The sequence below is a fragment of the Anas platyrhynchos genome, chromosome 14, assembly GCF_047663525.1.
Source record: "Anas platyrhynchos isolate ZD024472 breed Pekin duck chromosome 14, IASCAAS_PekinDuck_T2T, whole genome shotgun sequence".
NCBI lineage: Eukaryota > Metazoa > Chordata > Aves > Anseriformes > Anatidae > Anas > Anas platyrhynchos.
In genome coordinates this window covers 23,350,001-23,366,877 of record NC_092600.1, presented here as the reverse complement: position 1 = coordinate 23,366,877, position 16,877 = coordinate 23,350,001, and the positions used below count along the sequence as shown (strand labels likewise).

General features: G+C 40.1%; 3 protein-coding genes across 3 annotated transcripts in view; 2 read left to right on the top strand and 1 right to left on the bottom strand.

Annotated features, from left to right (window-relative positions):
- The first annotated feature begins 235 nt into the window (after positions 1–235).
- On the top strand, positions 236–10,932 carry LOC139998675 (ubiquitin carboxyl-terminal hydrolase 42-like). Its single transcript, XM_072023402.1, has 14 exons — positions 236–1,433; positions 3,033–3,270; positions 4,018–4,218; positions 4,803–4,913; positions 5,073–5,175; positions 5,380–5,447; positions 5,604–5,674; positions 6,207–6,289; positions 7,207–7,318; positions 7,695–7,835; positions 8,030–8,130; positions 8,594–8,735; positions 9,416–9,697; positions 10,497–10,932. Exons 2-14 carry the CDS (start codon positions 3,033–3,035, stop codon positions 10,587–10,589), a joined length of 1,746 nt encoding a protein of 581 aa, XP_071879503.1. The 5' UTR covers positions 236–1,433; the 3' UTR covers positions 10,590–10,932.
- On the top strand, positions 10,692–13,386 carry LOC139998698 (uncharacterized). The gene is made up of 3 exons (XM_072023465.1): positions 10,692–10,696; positions 11,120–12,215; positions 12,767–13,386. Exons 1-2 carry the CDS (start codon positions 10,692–10,694, stop codon positions 12,186–12,188), a joined length of 1,074 nt encoding a protein of 357 aa, XP_071879566.1. The 3' UTR covers positions 12,189–12,215; positions 12,767–13,386.
- LOC139998697 (uncharacterized) overlaps positions 12,550–16,877 on the bottom strand; it is a 15,954-nt gene continuing 11,626 nt past the window's right edge. The window contains exon 3 of the mRNA XM_072023462.1: positions 12,550–12,567. Within this exon, the coding sequence (XP_071879563.1) occupies positions 12,550–12,567 (18 nt within the window). The remainder of the gene's footprint in view (positions 12,568–16,877) is intronic.

Here is a 16,877-nt window from a genome sequence, read left to right as displayed (position 1 = left end):
ACGTTTTGTACGGCAAAGAGACTTCTGAGCCTGGTGAGAAATTGCGGCAAACTTCCTCTCTCAAGTGTGACACTGAATGTAGCTCTAAAAAGCTTTCCTCCTCAGCTATTGCAGAGAGATGCCAAGGTAGAAAGGACAAGACTAAAAACACTGAGAAAGAGCATTACCAAAGCACGAGGGAACATGCTCCTAGTGAAGAGAAGGAGAGTCAAAAAGCAGGTCCTTCCAGCGGCCAGGTTCAAAAGGCGTCACACTGGAGCTCCGAGTTCGGCAGCATTCCGAGACCGTTTTGGCGGTTGTGGAGACGGCCCTGGCTGAGGTGGCTGCTGCTGTTGCTGCTGTCCCCTCTGTCCTCGCTGTTGCCGCTGTTGCCGCTGTTCCCGGACCTTGGAGACCTCCGGCGGCTCCCTGTGACAGGCCCTGTGGCCCCGGGGAGCTGCCCGCCGCCTCGTCGGCCAGCCCGGCAGCAATCCTGCCAGCACAGAATAGCTCACTGCGTTTCAGGGTAAAGTGACGATTAATTTCTATTTCCTGGCCTGGGTGCTGCTTCCTTCTTTAAGGAAGCTTCAAGGTTAAAGGTTAAGCTCAGTTATGTCAGGGCCCAAGTCCGTTTTGTGAAGGGGCTCTTGTACGAAAGCTTAAGCTGGGATTGACTCTCTGCTAAGCGGAGGCCAAACGTGTACCTACTGAGAAGCAGGTCCTAAGTGATAACATTTTCTAAAGAGACTGCTAAACACATCTGAACAGTGCTGCTGCAGAACTCTGAATGGGGGGATAGCAACTGTCTTAACTGATCTGGAATCTTGAGTTTACTTTTCAGTGGACAAGAGGTGTGTCTCTCAAGGCAAACAAAGAGAGGAGTAACACCCGATACTCATGTCAACATAAATTTATGCTCAGAGCGTAGGTGTAGGAACAGCATCGGTATGTATATGGAACATCGGGAGAGGAAGCTCTGTCGGTATTTACAGTTTTTCTACTACCTTGTCAGAGAGACGTTATCTCCACATTAGAAATGGATGTATTTTGAAACAGTGGTGGTGGATCGGATTTCTTCTTTCTAGTGTTAATATTTGCTCTTGAATCGTACTTAATACCTGGTAACGCCTCAATCAGTTGTCAAAAATAAACTTAAAAATGTGTAAGGCTTATCTCGTTGGTCAGTATAAAGATCAAGGCTTTTTTCCTTTTTCCTTTTTCCTTTACCTTTTCCTTTCTTCCCCAGTGTTGTTTTTCTTTTCTCCTTCTCACTACAGTCTTAATTTTGTTTCTTGTCCCTTAAGTGTGTTTTCAGTGTGTTGCTGAAACATTTTCTCTTTCAATCCGAAAAAAGGAGCTGTCACTGGTGAAGATCGGAGCTTATCTGAAAATCCCTGAGCCCAGGAGCTGTCACCTTAGTCTTCCAGTCGGACAAGGACGACTTCATTTCTCGTGTAAATGCATTTTTCAGGTTTGCGTATTGTTTTTTCAGGAACGGAAAGTGTGTATAGAATGGATTTAAAATCAATCTTAAATGTAAAATGTCAAGGGAAAAAAGTTCTAGTTACAACCTCTGCACATAATTTGCCAGCTGTGGGACTAGGAGTTTTCTTATTTACTGTGTTTTGTTTAACGTGTCTGAAGTTTAATGGATAGCAATCAAGGCGTGCTAGAAATCTGAAAGCACTTTATGCTTTGTTCTCTCAGTCATTTTGGTATAACAAACTAGCTTATGTTTTAAACGCTCCATTAGGTTAGTGGTTTCCCTATAGGTAACAAGTCCCTGTGTGCTACAGTAAGACAGTAACAAAACATGAAGTATAGAAGTTCATCCTGTCATGGATGCTTCTGCCTACGGACACACAATTATGCTTATTTAAAGCGGTATCACCTTGAAACCTAATCAGCATTTTAAAAAGGACTTTGTAGCAGTTATTGGCTTTTGTCCTGGAGGGCTGAGGTTTGTTTTGTTTTGTTTTACATTCAGCATTTCCGTTTCTAGCTTGCATTGCCCTGTTGTTTTGCATGAGGAAAACGTGCAACTTTACAAAGCAGAACGGAAAGAGCTGCTTTTTAGTCTAACGTTTCAGTTTTTTGTAGGAGTTTTAAATGTGGTAGGAGTAAAACACCAGAAGTACTGCTGCCAAAGTTATATTCAAACTCGTATTTCGTGGAGAAGCAGAAGAAGCCCAGGGAGAAATAAATTTGCAAACGTGCTCTTCATGCTCTCCTTTCCCAAGATTTCTCTGAGATATAGCCCATCCTCTGTGGGTTTTGAGGTATATGGTTCCCAGGAGTGAGAAGGAGGGCCAAACATCTCTCTTCTTGGATCTCAACATGCCAGGGCTTTAGTGTACTGCCACTTACGGCTCCGCTTTTTCACCTGGAAAAAGCGACCACATGATGTAGACTGAGGAGCCCTCACAAATTAACTTGCTATCACAAAGTGACGCCCAGAAAAGGTGTATTTAAAAGCTAGGCTCATTATAGAATAACAACAAACCCCTCATGATTGGTGCAGTAGACAGTGAGGTAGAGGGCGATCCCTGGAAAGACAGAAGAAAAGGAGCAGTGAGTTCTGGGTACCTTTGTGCACACGAAACAGAAAAACGCAGGCAGTGAAGTAATAGTGTTCCATTACTAACGCCAGCAATAGATAATTGCAACAATTATCTATTAGATCATAGGTAATAATTAACAGATAATTGTGCAACTCTGGAAATCAATAAATAACTGATTCCCCTCAGAGAATGTCTTCTACATTTTTATATTAAAAAGACTCCAGAGTTGTAATGGATTAAAATCCTACGGAAGTGAAAGAAATGGCATCAGCCACTAGTTCTGCAGAAGCTAAAAGTAATACCAATAGAGTTTAGATGGAAATTTTCACTTTGTGTGTTTAGTTTGGGGATTCTTTTTAAATCATTCATACCAGCGATTTAGTTCTTAAGGCTGTTTCTTTGAGATTAAGTGACAGGACTTCTGCTATTCTTTTCTTCTTGGAATGCTTCTTGATATTCTTACGTCAACCAGAACTTCTGTCTCTGTCGCAGATGTCAACAATGACCGTAGTTAAGAAGCCCAAATCTTCAAAGTCTAAAAAGCCCTCTTCAAGGCGGTCTGGCAAATCCAAGAAACCAAGTACTAAAATACTGATGTCATGCACCGCAAACTGGGGCCAGATACCGCCTGCAGAAGATTCAAGCCAAGTCTCTGTGGCCCAAGGACGTGGAGGTGCTATTTACTGTAGATCATCTGAAAAATCTAAGGCTTTTGCCCCAAGAGATCTAAGTAAGTGTGAGCTTTATCCTGACTCCATTTTCTTCAAAGCAAAAGTAGAAAATGCAGTTCTTACTTGTTGCACTGATAGAGAAGGGGACTAGTGTGAACAAAGACTTCAAAAGCGAATCCCCTAAGGCAACTGAAGTGACTGATGTTACAGAAATTAATTTTGATATATTTACAGTCAACAGAGAAATATGGGGAGCTTTTTGTAATGCACAGATTCATCCATGTCTTTTCCGTTTTGCAAAGAAAAGTGTTTGATTGTTGCTATTCACAGCTTCCATTTTTCACACGTTTTTTGAATGATAACATTGCTCAGGAAAAGATCTGGTATCTGTAGGGGTACCGTCATTCCTAGTTACTAGTTTTTACCTTTTTTCCGTATAATTTCAAGTCTAAGCTTGTGGTTTAAGTTATAATAAGGAAAAAAACAGTAGTTGAGTTAATCAGGTTAAAGATTATAGATGGAGAGGAACTTGGCATTAGGTACTGCAAACAGAATGGCAGTTAGCCTTGCCTTAGAAAAATTAAAATGGTTGACGAAAGCTGGTTTTTTGTGTTTTTTTTTTTCCCCAAAACATTGTGTTGACCAGCCAATTTGAATTTGGCGGTATTAAAGCTGTCTGCAATAATTTTCTTCTGGCTTGGATTGTAGCTAGCTCCTCTAGGTGCTCCTGCAGAATAGTATTTTTTTAAATACCTTCCTTAGAAACAAACAAACAAAATCTCTTTTTAAATTTAACTTTCTTGCAGTCGTTAATGATGGAATTGCTCCACCACAGAGCATTCTTTTTCCACCTGAGAAGATTTGTATGGATTGGCGAGAAACACAAAGTGTTGGAGTTGGCCTGTACAATCTTGGCAACACATGTTTTCTTAATGCTACTCTACAGTGTTTGACCTACACACCCCCACTTGCCAATTACATGCTTTCTCTCGAGCACGGCCAGTCATGTGAGTACTTTCTAAGAGTATTTCAAATCTGTTGGACAGCTCTGAAGGTGAAAGAACAGCAGTGATTCTGAGACAAGCTTATTTGCCTGATTTTACCTGTAGAAGCTGGCTTTGAGCACTGTATTAGCAGTGGGCTCCGAATAGCATACGGAGTGCAATTAATGCACTGTTTGTTTAATGAATGAATTTATTTATTTATGTATTTATTAAAGGATCATTTATTGCTTCGTGGGAATAATGAAGTGCATTGGACAGTAATGCATTTAGTAGTAATTTTAGAGAGTAATACATTTTTCAGCCTGTGGAGTTCACATTCCTGTCAGCCTTTACAAATGTGACTTTGCAGTAGTCTTTTAGATTTCTCATCACAAAATGCATTTGAATACAGGCTTAGTGGATATTTTTATTCTGTAAAGTTGTGTGAAATGAAATGTTACAAGACTGTTGGGACATTGGCATCTTGGGAGAATAGAATGTAGCAAGGAGAGTGGATATCGTATCTATAGTTTAAATTTTACTTAGATGTTTGTTTGTAGTTATGGATATTTTGCTGGACTGGGATGCTTTCTTCTTTCACTCTTCAGGTCGTGAACAAGATTTTTGCATGATGTGCACAATGGAGACTCACATTAACCAGGCCCTGCGTTGCACTGTTGATGCCATCGAGCCTACGCATGTTATCAGTAATCTCAGTCGTAAGTGGCTTCAGATGTGTTTCTTTTCGATAGCTTGTAATCTTCAAATACTTATTTGATGTGTATAAGTGGTTTTAACACTAGAAAGAAGAGAGATTTTAGAAATAGAAGAATGATTTCATTTTTAAATGAGGTGAATACTATCATCTTCTTCTTTAGGAATAGGACAACATTTCCGTTTTGGCAGTCAAGAAGACGCACACGAGTTCTTGCGCTATACTGTTGATGCTATGCAGGAAGCGTGCTTGAATGGAAGCACCGAGTAAGCATAAACAAGTTCACTTTCATACATTCTCTAGCACCTTCTAGTCCTTTATTTACTATCAAAAATGATCTCTAGCACCTTTTAGTGCCTTATTTACTATCAGCAACGAAAGTCTACATCATCCTTAGTTTTCATAAAACTCTTTAAAGAGTTAACTCTGCGCCTTAAATCTTCTGAGGTCTGATTATAATTTATTTCCAGATTGGACAGATCTTCTCAAGCTACCACCATCATTCATCAAATATTTGGAGGATTTCTAAGATCGAGAGGTACTTTAAAAAATATTCCTGTCCTTAGAACTGATCTGTGTCTTTTGTCGGTAGTAAAGCAGTCTGTAGTTTGTCTAAAGTAGTATCTGTCAACAACTTGAATTTGGACAGTTAGTCTCCTTCACATAAGGTTAAGCATTTATATTTTGCTTCCAGTGAAGTGCTTGAATTGCAAAGCAGTTTCGGATACGTATGAGGCATTTCTTGATATCACTTTGGATATAAAGGTAAGATGTTTTCTAAATATAATTCATGATGTTTAAGTACATGCCTAACTTTCTAAATTAAACTTGTTTACCTTAAAAAACCAAACCACATATAATGTTAAAACGTAAGAGCTTGGTGGTGCTAAGGAAGTGGATTGGACTTTGTCCTTCTGTGGAACCCATGTAAATAGTCTCCACATTTGCATTGGGTTTAAGGGGAAAGAATTCTCTTTCTGCAAAAATTATAATGCTGTCATACTTCTCTGTTGTTCTACCCCAATGTACATCTAATTGTTAGACTGATGAATTTGTCCCCAGTATTGATGACAAAGCACACTATAGGTGCTGTCTAGGCTACTGGAAAAGTATTTGTTCCGAAGTCAAATGACTTCCAGGTGAGGTCAATGCTGAGCATGCTCTTTCTGCCTCCTTCTTCACAGTGCTCATAGTAGATCGCTGGAGTATGTTAGTAAGATTCTCTTACAAACTACTAGTACGTCTCTGGAATTTTGAATTTACGGTGACTTTACGCTCTTCTTTCTCGCTCCTCTAGGCGGTTTCATCTGTTACCAGAGCTCTGGAACTCTTTGTGAAACCTGAAGAGCTGGGTGGAGAGAATTGCTATAAATGTAGCGAGTAAGATTTTGACGAATTAGGTCTTAATCCTAGATGTCAGTTTTATATGTTGCATGACTCTGTTGGACTACCTCTAAACTTTGGATCTACTTACGAGTTTTGTGGAAGTTTATAAAACACTTGGATTTTTGTTTCTTTGGAGGGGGGAAGTCTTGTTCAGAGGCATTCCCTATGGGTTTGCAATTCTCTGGCTCGTATTTTGCCATCAGAATTCAAAAAGAGATACTTTTGTTCTTTCTATTTATTAGCTCTCGACAGTACTTTTCTTGATGTAAACTGCCCAGTTTCCGTTGTTCTCTGGGCTAGTGGCTAATTTTCACTGCTTACACTGTAGGTCCTACCTTGGAGCGGGCAATGTATCAAACTGAACTATTGTGTTTCAAAGGATGGCAGACAGTTTCAGTGTCTTTCCAGACAAGCTCAGTACATGAAGACTTCCTACTGTTAAATGTCTCCCTCCTGTAGAATGACCATGTGCTTCTGTTGTATTTTTGATGTTGATAGACGACCTATGTTGGAGATTATTTGCAATTTCTAGTCCTGGGGACCAAGGCTCTCTCGTTCCACTTTCATTATTTGTATTTCCCTTGAAAGCTGAAAGAATGTATCCAGGATTGGAGTTCAAATAGCCACTTTTGTAGACCAAGAAATGGTACCTTGCCATCCAACCTGGTAATACCCTTTCGTGAGAGATTCCTGTTCCTGCTATGCCCGGGGTTTTGGGAGAATTTACCTTCTTCACTGTATTAACAAACCTGACACGCAGTGCATGGGTTTATGAAAAGAAAAAAGACCAACCTATTATGCAAGTAAATGTCATTCAAATAGCATAGGCATGCGTGAGACATTAAAACGAGTTTGTTTTGGGGGCGAAAAAAGAAGATGCCTTCAAACACTTATCTCTGCTTGTTTTTAAGGTGTAATAAGATGGTTCCTGCATCCAAGAGATTTACCATACACCGTTCTTCCAAGGTTCTCACAATATCACTGAAAAGATTTGCAGATTTCACAGGTGGAAAGATCAACAAGGTATATTTACCACTGTAATGCAACTATATCATTGTGTAATGGGACATCCCCCAAAGCTGAAAGTTGTTTATATTTTCAGACAGTAATTGTAGACTAACGACTATGGCTTATTCTTTCTCTTAATATCAATAAAGTTCCCGCTTGACAAGAAGCATATGCTTTCCTCTGAGAAGGCTGATTCATCAGGAAACAGTTCTCTGCAACTTCTAGTCTTAAACATTGTTTATGGGAAGACTTATTTGTAGTGAATCAAGAAATATCTTCTAGAAATATATTCTAGAAATAAATTCTAGTCTGTGTTTTTTGGAAGTGTTTTTCTCTGGCTAGTCCACGAAGTACTCTGGGATAATTTTCTATCTTCTTGGTCTCTCTTTAGGAGGTGAAATATCCGGAGTATTTGGACCTGAGAGCCTACATGTCACAGTCAATGGGAGAACCACTGCTCTATGCCTTATACGCGGTGCTGGTACATCACGGTGTCAGCTGTCACTCAGGACACTATATATGCTATGTAAAGGTAGAAGTCAACAGCATTTCTAACAGGGTAAAGGTTGTGCTGGCAAACCAGTGAAAGCGTGACTAGCAGCTACTGTTTCTAGGGAAAAAGATTTCATTATATTTTTATTTGACACGTGTGTATTTTGTTCCTATCCGTGATTTCATTTGGAACACGTGCAATTCACCTAAAGAAATGGTTGTCTTTATTTGCAGGCTGGTAATGGACTTTGGTATCAGATGAATGATGCTAAAGTAGTCCGTACTGACATTAAGAGAGTTCTTGGTCAGCAAGCTTACATACTTTTTTATATCAGGTAATAACAAATCTTAACATGTGTTCAGAAGAGATTTACTTTCCTGTTATTGATATTTTTCTGTTTTGCAAGTGTTTTTCTTGCTATCCCAGGGAAAGATTATTATTTGTCTAATTCAGTTCTGTCTAACCTGAAATTCTCTGTGTCATTTATTATCTTTTGTTGCTTGGCCTGAAACTGCAGCACTTGTGTAAATTGCTATCTATGTGTTACCTGTAGCTGGCTAATTTAGAGAAGGAGAAAAATGAAGGTCATCTGTCGTGTAAGAATGAATGATTGTTCTGAAAGTGATAGTCTTAGTAGGAAGACTGTTCTCTCCTTTTCAGTTTGTAGTCTTGGCGAAGCCTTCTGTAGAGAAGGCTTCCATATCGTATGAACTGTTCCTCTAAAATTATAGGATGGGATTTAATCCAAGAGTAGGCTGAAAGAAAAACTAAACTCCGATCACTGCTCTTTTCTGAAGGCGCTATGATTTGACACTTGGAGAACGTGCGTTTTACTTGCCAGCACCATCTTATCCCTGTTCATTCCCTCCTGGTCAGCAGGGGGCTAATAGTAAGCAGGCTGGATTTATGGGACCACGACTTCTTCCTCATATGATTAAGGTAATTCAGGGAAGTGGGAGGGCAGGTAACGGCACCAAACTGCTAGTGGGTTTGGGGTTTGGTGTGGGGTTTTTTGTTTGGTTTTCAGCATCTTAGTTTTGTTTTCCTTCCCATGCTGCAGCTTTCTTCACAGCCTTCATGCTACAGCCAGAGTCATTCAAACAGTGGTTACTGCTAAATTGTGCAGCCATGCGACTCCATTACTTAATACCTCCAAGACAGCTTTCTAAAGCACAGAGAGCTATGCTCTTTGACAATTTAAGCAGAGTGTACTAATCCTCGAATCATTTAAAAGAGGACTTGTTTTTCCTATCGTCGTCACTTTAGCTAAGACAGGGAAAACTAAGTGTCTTATTCCTGAGCACCAGAACAATTACTTCAGGCTTTTCAGGGTATGTTTAAAGGGGAAAATAAATATATTTGGGAATAGCAGCAGGTAATGTTAAGTTGTTTGGCTGGTTTTCAAAGATGATGTTAATTTGATTCCAATCGGCTGTAAACCAAAAGCAGGAATTGAATACGCTTATTGGACTTGCATTTATCTTTAAAGGGCAGTGTGTTTTTCTTTGTAGGTGTTAAGACCATTTGTAGAAATACTCAGTAGGAGAGTTTTGTGTTTCAAAATGTTAAATGCAGTGTTTGCGTTAATCCATCTTGCCATTTCTTCTTTTTAAATACAGAATTCAAGCCGTTTAAATGGAAATGGATCCATAAAAGAGGACGCAAAGACCACTGGTGTCACCCTAAAAAGGCCATCTTCAGCACCACCGATGGCCTGTGTTCAAAACCAGACAATTACCAGGCCTTCAATTACTGATCCGTCAAGAAAACAGAAGATCACCACCAGTATTCACAATAAATTGCCTGCTCGTCGGACTGTGTCACAGCCTGACTGTCTTAGCAGTGCTGCGGAGGACGAAGATCTCTACCAGGCTGTTCCTTCATCCACAATTACAAATTCGGTAATGCAAATGAAGCAAATGCAAACAAGCAAAAAAGTTTCTGATGAGATTTTTGTGGAGCCAACAGTGAATGAAAATCCTAAACTCAGCTCTGATAACACAGTCCCTTACGGTGCAGAATCTTCAGGAAAATCTGAGGAGGAGTCAAAGGGCTTATTTAAAAGGAATTGCAATGCAATGTCCTCTAATGGAATTTTGGTTGGAAAGGTAGTCCGTACATTGCAGCATTCCGGTTCTTCCTGTCAGAATGCTGACGAAGGAAGATCCCAGCATGAGCTGCCAAAAACCGATTCACTAAATGGTGCTATTAGGTTAGTTAATGAATCGAAAGAAAACGGACTGAAACTTGATGATTCCACTTGCCGAGTTGAACCTGTTAAACCTTCTGAGATGTTCTTTTCTAAAACAAATGGATTGCTTGAAACATAGATTTGCTCCATCGAGAATTTCTCACCTATGATGTATTCGGGAGTGTTTATTGTGTTCCTAATTCAGGTGAAATACTGAGAAAACACAGCACAAATGTGATTGTAAGACTTTGTGGTATTATCCCATTAGAATTTGCAGACCTGAGCTTACATTAGAACTTGTCAACTTAAGCTCAGCTGAGATAAAAATTCCTAAGTTTCATAAAGTAGATTTTGGGAGGTGAGTTGGGGTTATCTTTGAAGTGTAGATAATGCATACAACTCAAAACGGTCTTGCTTACCATTTAATGGAGAAATTCTGACAAGACTAGTCCTCAGTACTACTACAAATAGTATTTTTTTGTCTGCTGACTTGTGCGTTTTGATTGCAGATGCCTGGAGCTATGCCTTCAGTCAATCGAGAAATCATCACGGAGTCCCTCACAGCCAGCCAGCTGAACAGCTTGTCAGAGGAAACGAGGTAAAATGAGCACAGTCTGATTAAGACAAGACCTTATGGAAGTTCGTTACGGTTTTATCTGTCTACTAATAGTATTTAATGGAAGGATTTAAATTAGTACAATTCCATGCTGTATGTCCAGCGTTACGAACAGAACTAATGATCAGCACTGAGCATATCACTCTGATGCAGGTTGGTGCCTCAAGGAGAACTTGTGTTCCTTCATAGAATGTTTTTCCATTTTTCTCCACTGTCTGGAGAAACACTGGCTGTTCCCCGCTCGCCCCTATGCCTTTTTTCTCAGAGCAGCAGGTGGAAGGAGACGGATGCATTTGCTTTTTTAGTGCAATGGCTTCAGAAGCAAGAGGGGAGAAAGCACTTTCTCAGGGAGCTGAAGAAGGTGTCCTAATCACAGGAGAGGTTTCTAAATGGCATATCTCTGCGAGTGTTCCTGTAGTCTGGAGGTTTTTGTTTGTTTGTTTGCCTTTGGAAGGTTTTACTGTTAATCTTCACGTCCTTCAGCAGAAGTGAGAAATGTGATTTTATTTTGTGCAGTGTCGCGGACCCTCCGAAATCTACTGGGAAGGATGAATACCTCGCACAGTACCAATGTGATGACGGTGGAGACAAGGAGAAACCAAGAAGATCAAAAGAACGTGACCTCATTTCAAAAGAAAACGTTTTGTACGGCAAAGAGTCTTCTGAGCCTGGTGAGAAATTGCGGCAAACTTCCTCTCTCGAGTGTGACACTGAATGTAGCTCTAAAAAGCTTTCCTCCTCAGCTATTGCAGAGAGATGCCAAGGTAGAAAGGACAAGACTAAAAACACTGAGAAAGAGCATTACCAAAGCACGAGGGAACATGCTCCTAGTGAAGAGAAGGAGAGTCAAAAAGCAGGTCCTTCCAGCAAGAGGAGGTGTTCTCAGAGCGTGGAAGTTGTTCATCAAAAGCGTCACAAGCAGGAGCACTGGGAGGGAAGCAGGTGCAGATCTTTCCCTGGTGAAAGAAACAGCCCTGAGAATGGCAGAAGAGCAGTCAAATATTCAAAGTACAGATCTGGCAGCGGAGGAAGATCAGAACAAGGTAGCAATAGATATTACCGATCCAAAGGGGAAAGAAGTTGGAGCAGAGAAAGATACTATCGAGATGAAGCACGGAGGTGGGAAAGATGTAGCTATTACAATGATTACTATTCACCTCATGCGACAGGAGACAGTAGAGAGAGAAAGTTCTCTCACGGTGATGCAGCCTTTGACAAATGGACTGCAACTTACTACGGCAGGTCACATAAGCATTATCATTACAGAAGTGGATGGCCTCACGGTTCCCTCTTGAGAGATGAAGATGGACGTCGCTTTAGCACACCCCGAGCAGACTTGCATCGTTGCTCGGTATCTCAGCAACATTCTGGAAGACATTCTCGTGAAAGACATGCGCTTCCACCTGTGTCAGCTCATTTGGAGAACTGTCGCCAGAAAAATGAAACAGAAGGAAACAGAAAATCTACCCGTGCAGAAGGTAGTGAAAGTGAAATAGAAAGGAAAGACAGAAAGATAGAAAAGGAGCTTTTAGGTGGTGAAAAAAATGCAAAAATATCACAAGTTCTAGAAGAAAAAGAAGTCTAAGGATAAACATGGAGAGAAGGATTCCAAGTAAGCAAGGATTCCAGCATACTCCGCATTTTTTATCCTAATTCTTTTCTGGGTGCTTCTCATGTATTCCTTCTTTTTTTTTTTTTCTCCTTTTTTTTTTCTTCTCTTTTTTTCTTCTTCTTTTTTTTTTTTTTTTTTTTTTTTCTGGTAGTTTCTAAGTTACTTAGATAGCATCAGCTGGCTGGGGATCATGTTGTTAGGTTGATCAGTGAAGATAGGAAAGCTATTGCTGAATTGTTTCAGAGCACTAGCTTTGGACCACATAGTTGGAAACACATCCGTACACCATTCTGGATTAGGTTAAAAGTTTTTTCTGCTTGCACGTATTCCAGAGCTAGCCATTGTTAATGATCTGTGTACAAACCAGGACCTATGGCCCTCCAATCTGAGGGCTTAAGTTTGCTACATCTAAAGTAAGTTGCGTGTGCACAAAGCACCACAAAATAGCTGACATGCTGCAAATCATCACCTGTGGTAAAATAAATAAAGTTTCATATAGGCAACAAGTGCCACATCTTTTTTTCTCTTTTAAACTTGCATGTTTCTTTCAGACTTCACGATTTGTGTTTCTGTGTGCTCCACTTTGACAATGCCAATCCCAAGCGTAAAACAAGAAGAAAAAGGAGAAGAAAAAGAAGAAAAAAGAGAACCAGCAGGAAAGTGAAAGGCTCCTTGGAACACTTAGATCCTCATTTCCAGAAGATAACGCGGGAGAAGAAGGAAGAATCCCATCCTCCAGATGGCTCTTCATGTGAGCAATGCAGAAGTGAGAGCAGTAAACAACCTTACAAGGAAGGGAAGCCTTCCAGTGCAGGCGAAAGCAAGAAATACAGCTCCGTCTCATCCAACGAGTGTATTAAAGGTAAGCGGCCGCAGTGTGTTTGAGGAATTCCTTTTCTATTAATGTAGAGATTATTTCCAACAGTCTTGAAGTGCTTGGTGACTTAACAGTCTGCTGGATATTAAAAAAAAAAGCTGATGGACTTTTTCTTTCCGTTTTTAAATGACCACTAGGAAAGAATGCCTGAAATAAAGAGGTGAAAGGCAAATAGTTTTCATTTGGTGTGATGATTAAGTGGCAAACAAGAGGAAGAGTTGCAAGATCCCTTCTTAAATTCAGTCCAGCCAAGTAGGAAAAGTAAACGTGGACAGCTGTATCTTGGCAAAGAAGATAGTAGGGAGCAAGGAGGTTTAGCAGTCAAGATGGAAGGTGATGCCATGAGGCTTACAGGCTAGTAATGTTCTAGTGAAACCCAGCCTTCCTAAAGAAACCTGCCTGACTACTTCACGTGAATAACAGACTCTGTTCAGCTATTTCCTAACATAGAAAGGGTGCTGACTGCTTCTTCAGAGTAACATAAGTTAGTGATACTGCTGAAATAGTTGTGGTTCAGACGTAGATCTGATTTCTCCTAAGCACGCTGAATTCACAGCTGTTGATCCTCCAGCGGAGGCTTTGCAATTGAACACCTGGAGAATAGGTAAATTTCCCGCTGTTGTTCTCCTCTCCTCTTGTTTTGTTTTGTTTTGTTTTCCTAGTAGAATAGGCTTAAGACTCTGAAGAAACAGGCTGCTTTTTTTCATTTCCAACACTGGCTGTTCCTCCTGAGCCCCGCCTTCTATTTTTGCAGTCACAGGATACGTGAATGTAAATTCTTGGGAGAGAGGTAGAAAACTCTGTTTCAACTGGTGTTTTTTTCGGCTATGTGGGGAGACCAAATAGGGTGGTTTTGAATCTTCTGGCTCTTATTCAGAGCAGCAGCATGTGGAGGGAGACAGATGCGTGTGCTTTTTTAGTGCAATGGCTTCAGAAGCAAGAGGGGAAAAACACTTTCTCTGGGAGCTGGAGAAGGTGTCCTTATCGCAGGAGAGGTTTCTAAATGGCATATCTTTGCGAGTGTTCCTGTAGTCTGGAGGTTTTTGTTTGTTTGTTTGCCTTTGGAAGGTTTTACTGTTAATCTTCACGTCCTTCAGCAGAAGTGAGAAATGTGATTTTATTTTGTGCAGTGTCGCGGACCCTCCGAAATCTACTGGGAAGGATGAATACCTCGCACAGTACCAATGTGATGACGGTGGAGACAAGGAGAAACCAAGAAGATCAAAAGAACGTGACCTCATTTCTAATGAAAATGTTTTGTACGGCAAAGAGACTTCTGAGCCTGGTGAGAAATTGCGGCAAACTTCCTCTCTCAAGTGTGACACTGAATGTAGCTCTAAAAAGCTTTCCTCCTCAGCTATTGCAGAGAGATGCCAAGGTAGAAAGGACAAGACTAAAAACACTGAGAAAGAGCATTACCAAAGCACGAGGGAACATCACGGAACATTTTCCGTGATTTTCTTCCTGAGCAGAAGTGTGCAGTACTCCTTTTCCATTAATGTAGAGATTATTTCAAACAGTCTTGAAGTGCTTGATGACTTACCAGTCTGCAGATTTATTATCAAACCAAAAAAAAAAACCCGACTTGGTAGACTATTTTTTTCCCACTTTTGAATGACTACTAGGAAGAAGGTTGTTCCGGCATCAAGAAAGTCATGTGGAATGTAACAAAATTTACTGAACCAGTAAATAAAAACTATATTTTTCTATTAGTTCCATTGTTTCAACTCTTCTGACGCTTATGGATGGCACAGATAACAGAGGGGAGATCGTGGTAATCGGAGCTACCAACAGACTGGATTCTATAGATCCTGCTTTACGAAGACCAGGACGCTTTGGCAGAGAGTTCCTCTTCAACTTGCCAAATAAAGAGGTGAGAACTTAAATTGAATGTTAGTGCTACCATGGCAAAGTCCAACTTTATAGGAAAAAAAAATAATTGACAACTTGAACAAAAGAGTGATATGTGGAGACACTGCGATGTTCCATGGAGGGCAAATCTGGTACTGGATATATATGGTCAGGATGATACCACCAAGTAGTTAGTTCTATAATCAAACCTTTCATTCCCAAAGTTGTACCTGTTTGCTTAATTATTTAGTCCACTTGGGCGTTTTCATCATGAAGTTGTGTTTTTGGTCTCAATCCTTCACTTCTGAATGAATAGGGGACGTGTTTGCATTTGATTGTGCCCCGGATCGGTGGTAGTAGTTTGAGTCATAATTATTTTCTTCTTTATAGTAATTGTAGCAATTTGAAGCATTGTGCCAGAAGTGCTTTCTGTGAATTTACAGCCTGAAAAGCAAATGTGATGAAGTAATGAGACTGTCACAATGAAAGCTTGCTAAGTTTTAGAGAAGTTTTTTGGACAACAAAGAAATGTTTCTGGATAAATTTTTCATTACAGTATTTTCCTCTGGGTCATTAGGTCCCGTAGTTTGGAAACTTGTTATTGAAGCTATAAATGCCTTTTCTTTCATTGTAGGTTCCTAGAAAAAGTTCAGTATAACAAATAAGAAATATTCAATTTCCTGGTTGAAAATGCAGAGTGTATATTAAATAACTGTAAAATACTTGAAAGTTGAGCAAGTAAGAAAAGCGTATTAATAGATGAGGGGTTTTGAGGAAGGACTGGTTTTTTTTTGTTTGTTTATTTGTTTGCTTGCTTTTTGGTTTGTTTGTTTCTTGGTATTTTTAAGGAAAACTTGGGACAAGCTAAAACGCAATGATTTTGCTTCCAGGCTAGAAAAGAAATTTTCAAGATTCATACTCGTGACTGGACCCCTAAGCCACCGGACATGTTGCTTGATGAACTAGCTGAGAAATGCATTGGTAAGACTGAAACCAAAATGGATTCTTGCTTGTGAGCAAGTTGTAAAGAACCTTAGCTTGTACCAGGCAGTACCCAAGCTCTTGTGCCTTGCTGCACAACTAGTCAACGAGGCAGCTGGCACGCCTTCATAGCAATCAGAGTTAGATGCTTTCATCTATTTACTCTTTGTTGTCGTTCTTTTTGTTGTCTGAGAACGTTAAATGGTTCTGGGGCATCTTCCTCAAGAGTATAGTTTTTGATGAGGAGTCTGTTTCAGCTGCATAAGCGCAAGATGAGACAGTGCGCAACATGAAACTTCCCTGCAGAGCGGTAGCACTTTGAATTCCCTGTTAACCTGTTTGGTTTTGGCATTACAAATTCTTTAAATGTTGCATGTTGTAAACCTGGGCCTTGACTGATGTAATGTTTGATTTTTGTTTGTTAGGATACTGTGGTGCAGATATCAAATCTTTATGTACTGAAGCTGCGCTGTGCTCTCTACGTCGATGCTATCCTCAGATTTATGCAAGTAGGGAGAGGTTGCTACTATTAAAATAAAAGCAAAAAAAAAGCATTATATAAAAAAAAAAAAAGCATTATATTATGCAAGTAGGGAGAGGTTGCTTCTATTAAAATAAAAGCAAAGGACTTTTTCATGGCTCTGAAGAAGGTTGTTCCGGCATCAAACAGGATCGTGGCTTCACCCGGACAAGCACTATCACCCATTTTCAAGCCACTTTTTAAAAGATCAGGAGCGAATATTTTACAAGTTGTGCAGAAGATCTTCCCGCATGCACAGCTCGCACTAAAGGAGGACCGACAGCAAGGTATAACCACAGCATCCACTTCTTTATAATTCTGCTAAAGCAAAAACTTGTGGTTTGTGCAATCAACTTAAACCTTTCAGACATAATGATGGTAGAATTTTATTATTTGCATGTGCATGTCTTTCTTTTGGGCATGTCTGGAAGAT

Coding starts and splice junctions, on each gene's coding strand:
- LOC139998675 (XM_072023402.1), top strand. CDS start 3,033: ATGTCAACAATGACCGTAGTTAAGAAGCCCAAATCTTCAAAGTCTAAA. Junction 5,448..5,603: donor AGGATTTCTAAGATCGAGAG/GTACTTTAAAAA, acceptor TTTTGCTTCCAG/TGAAGTGCTTGAATTGCAAA. Junction 9,698..10,496: donor CATCCACAATTACAAATTCG/GTAATGCAAATG, acceptor TTTTGATTGCAG/ATGCCTGGAGCTATGCCTTC.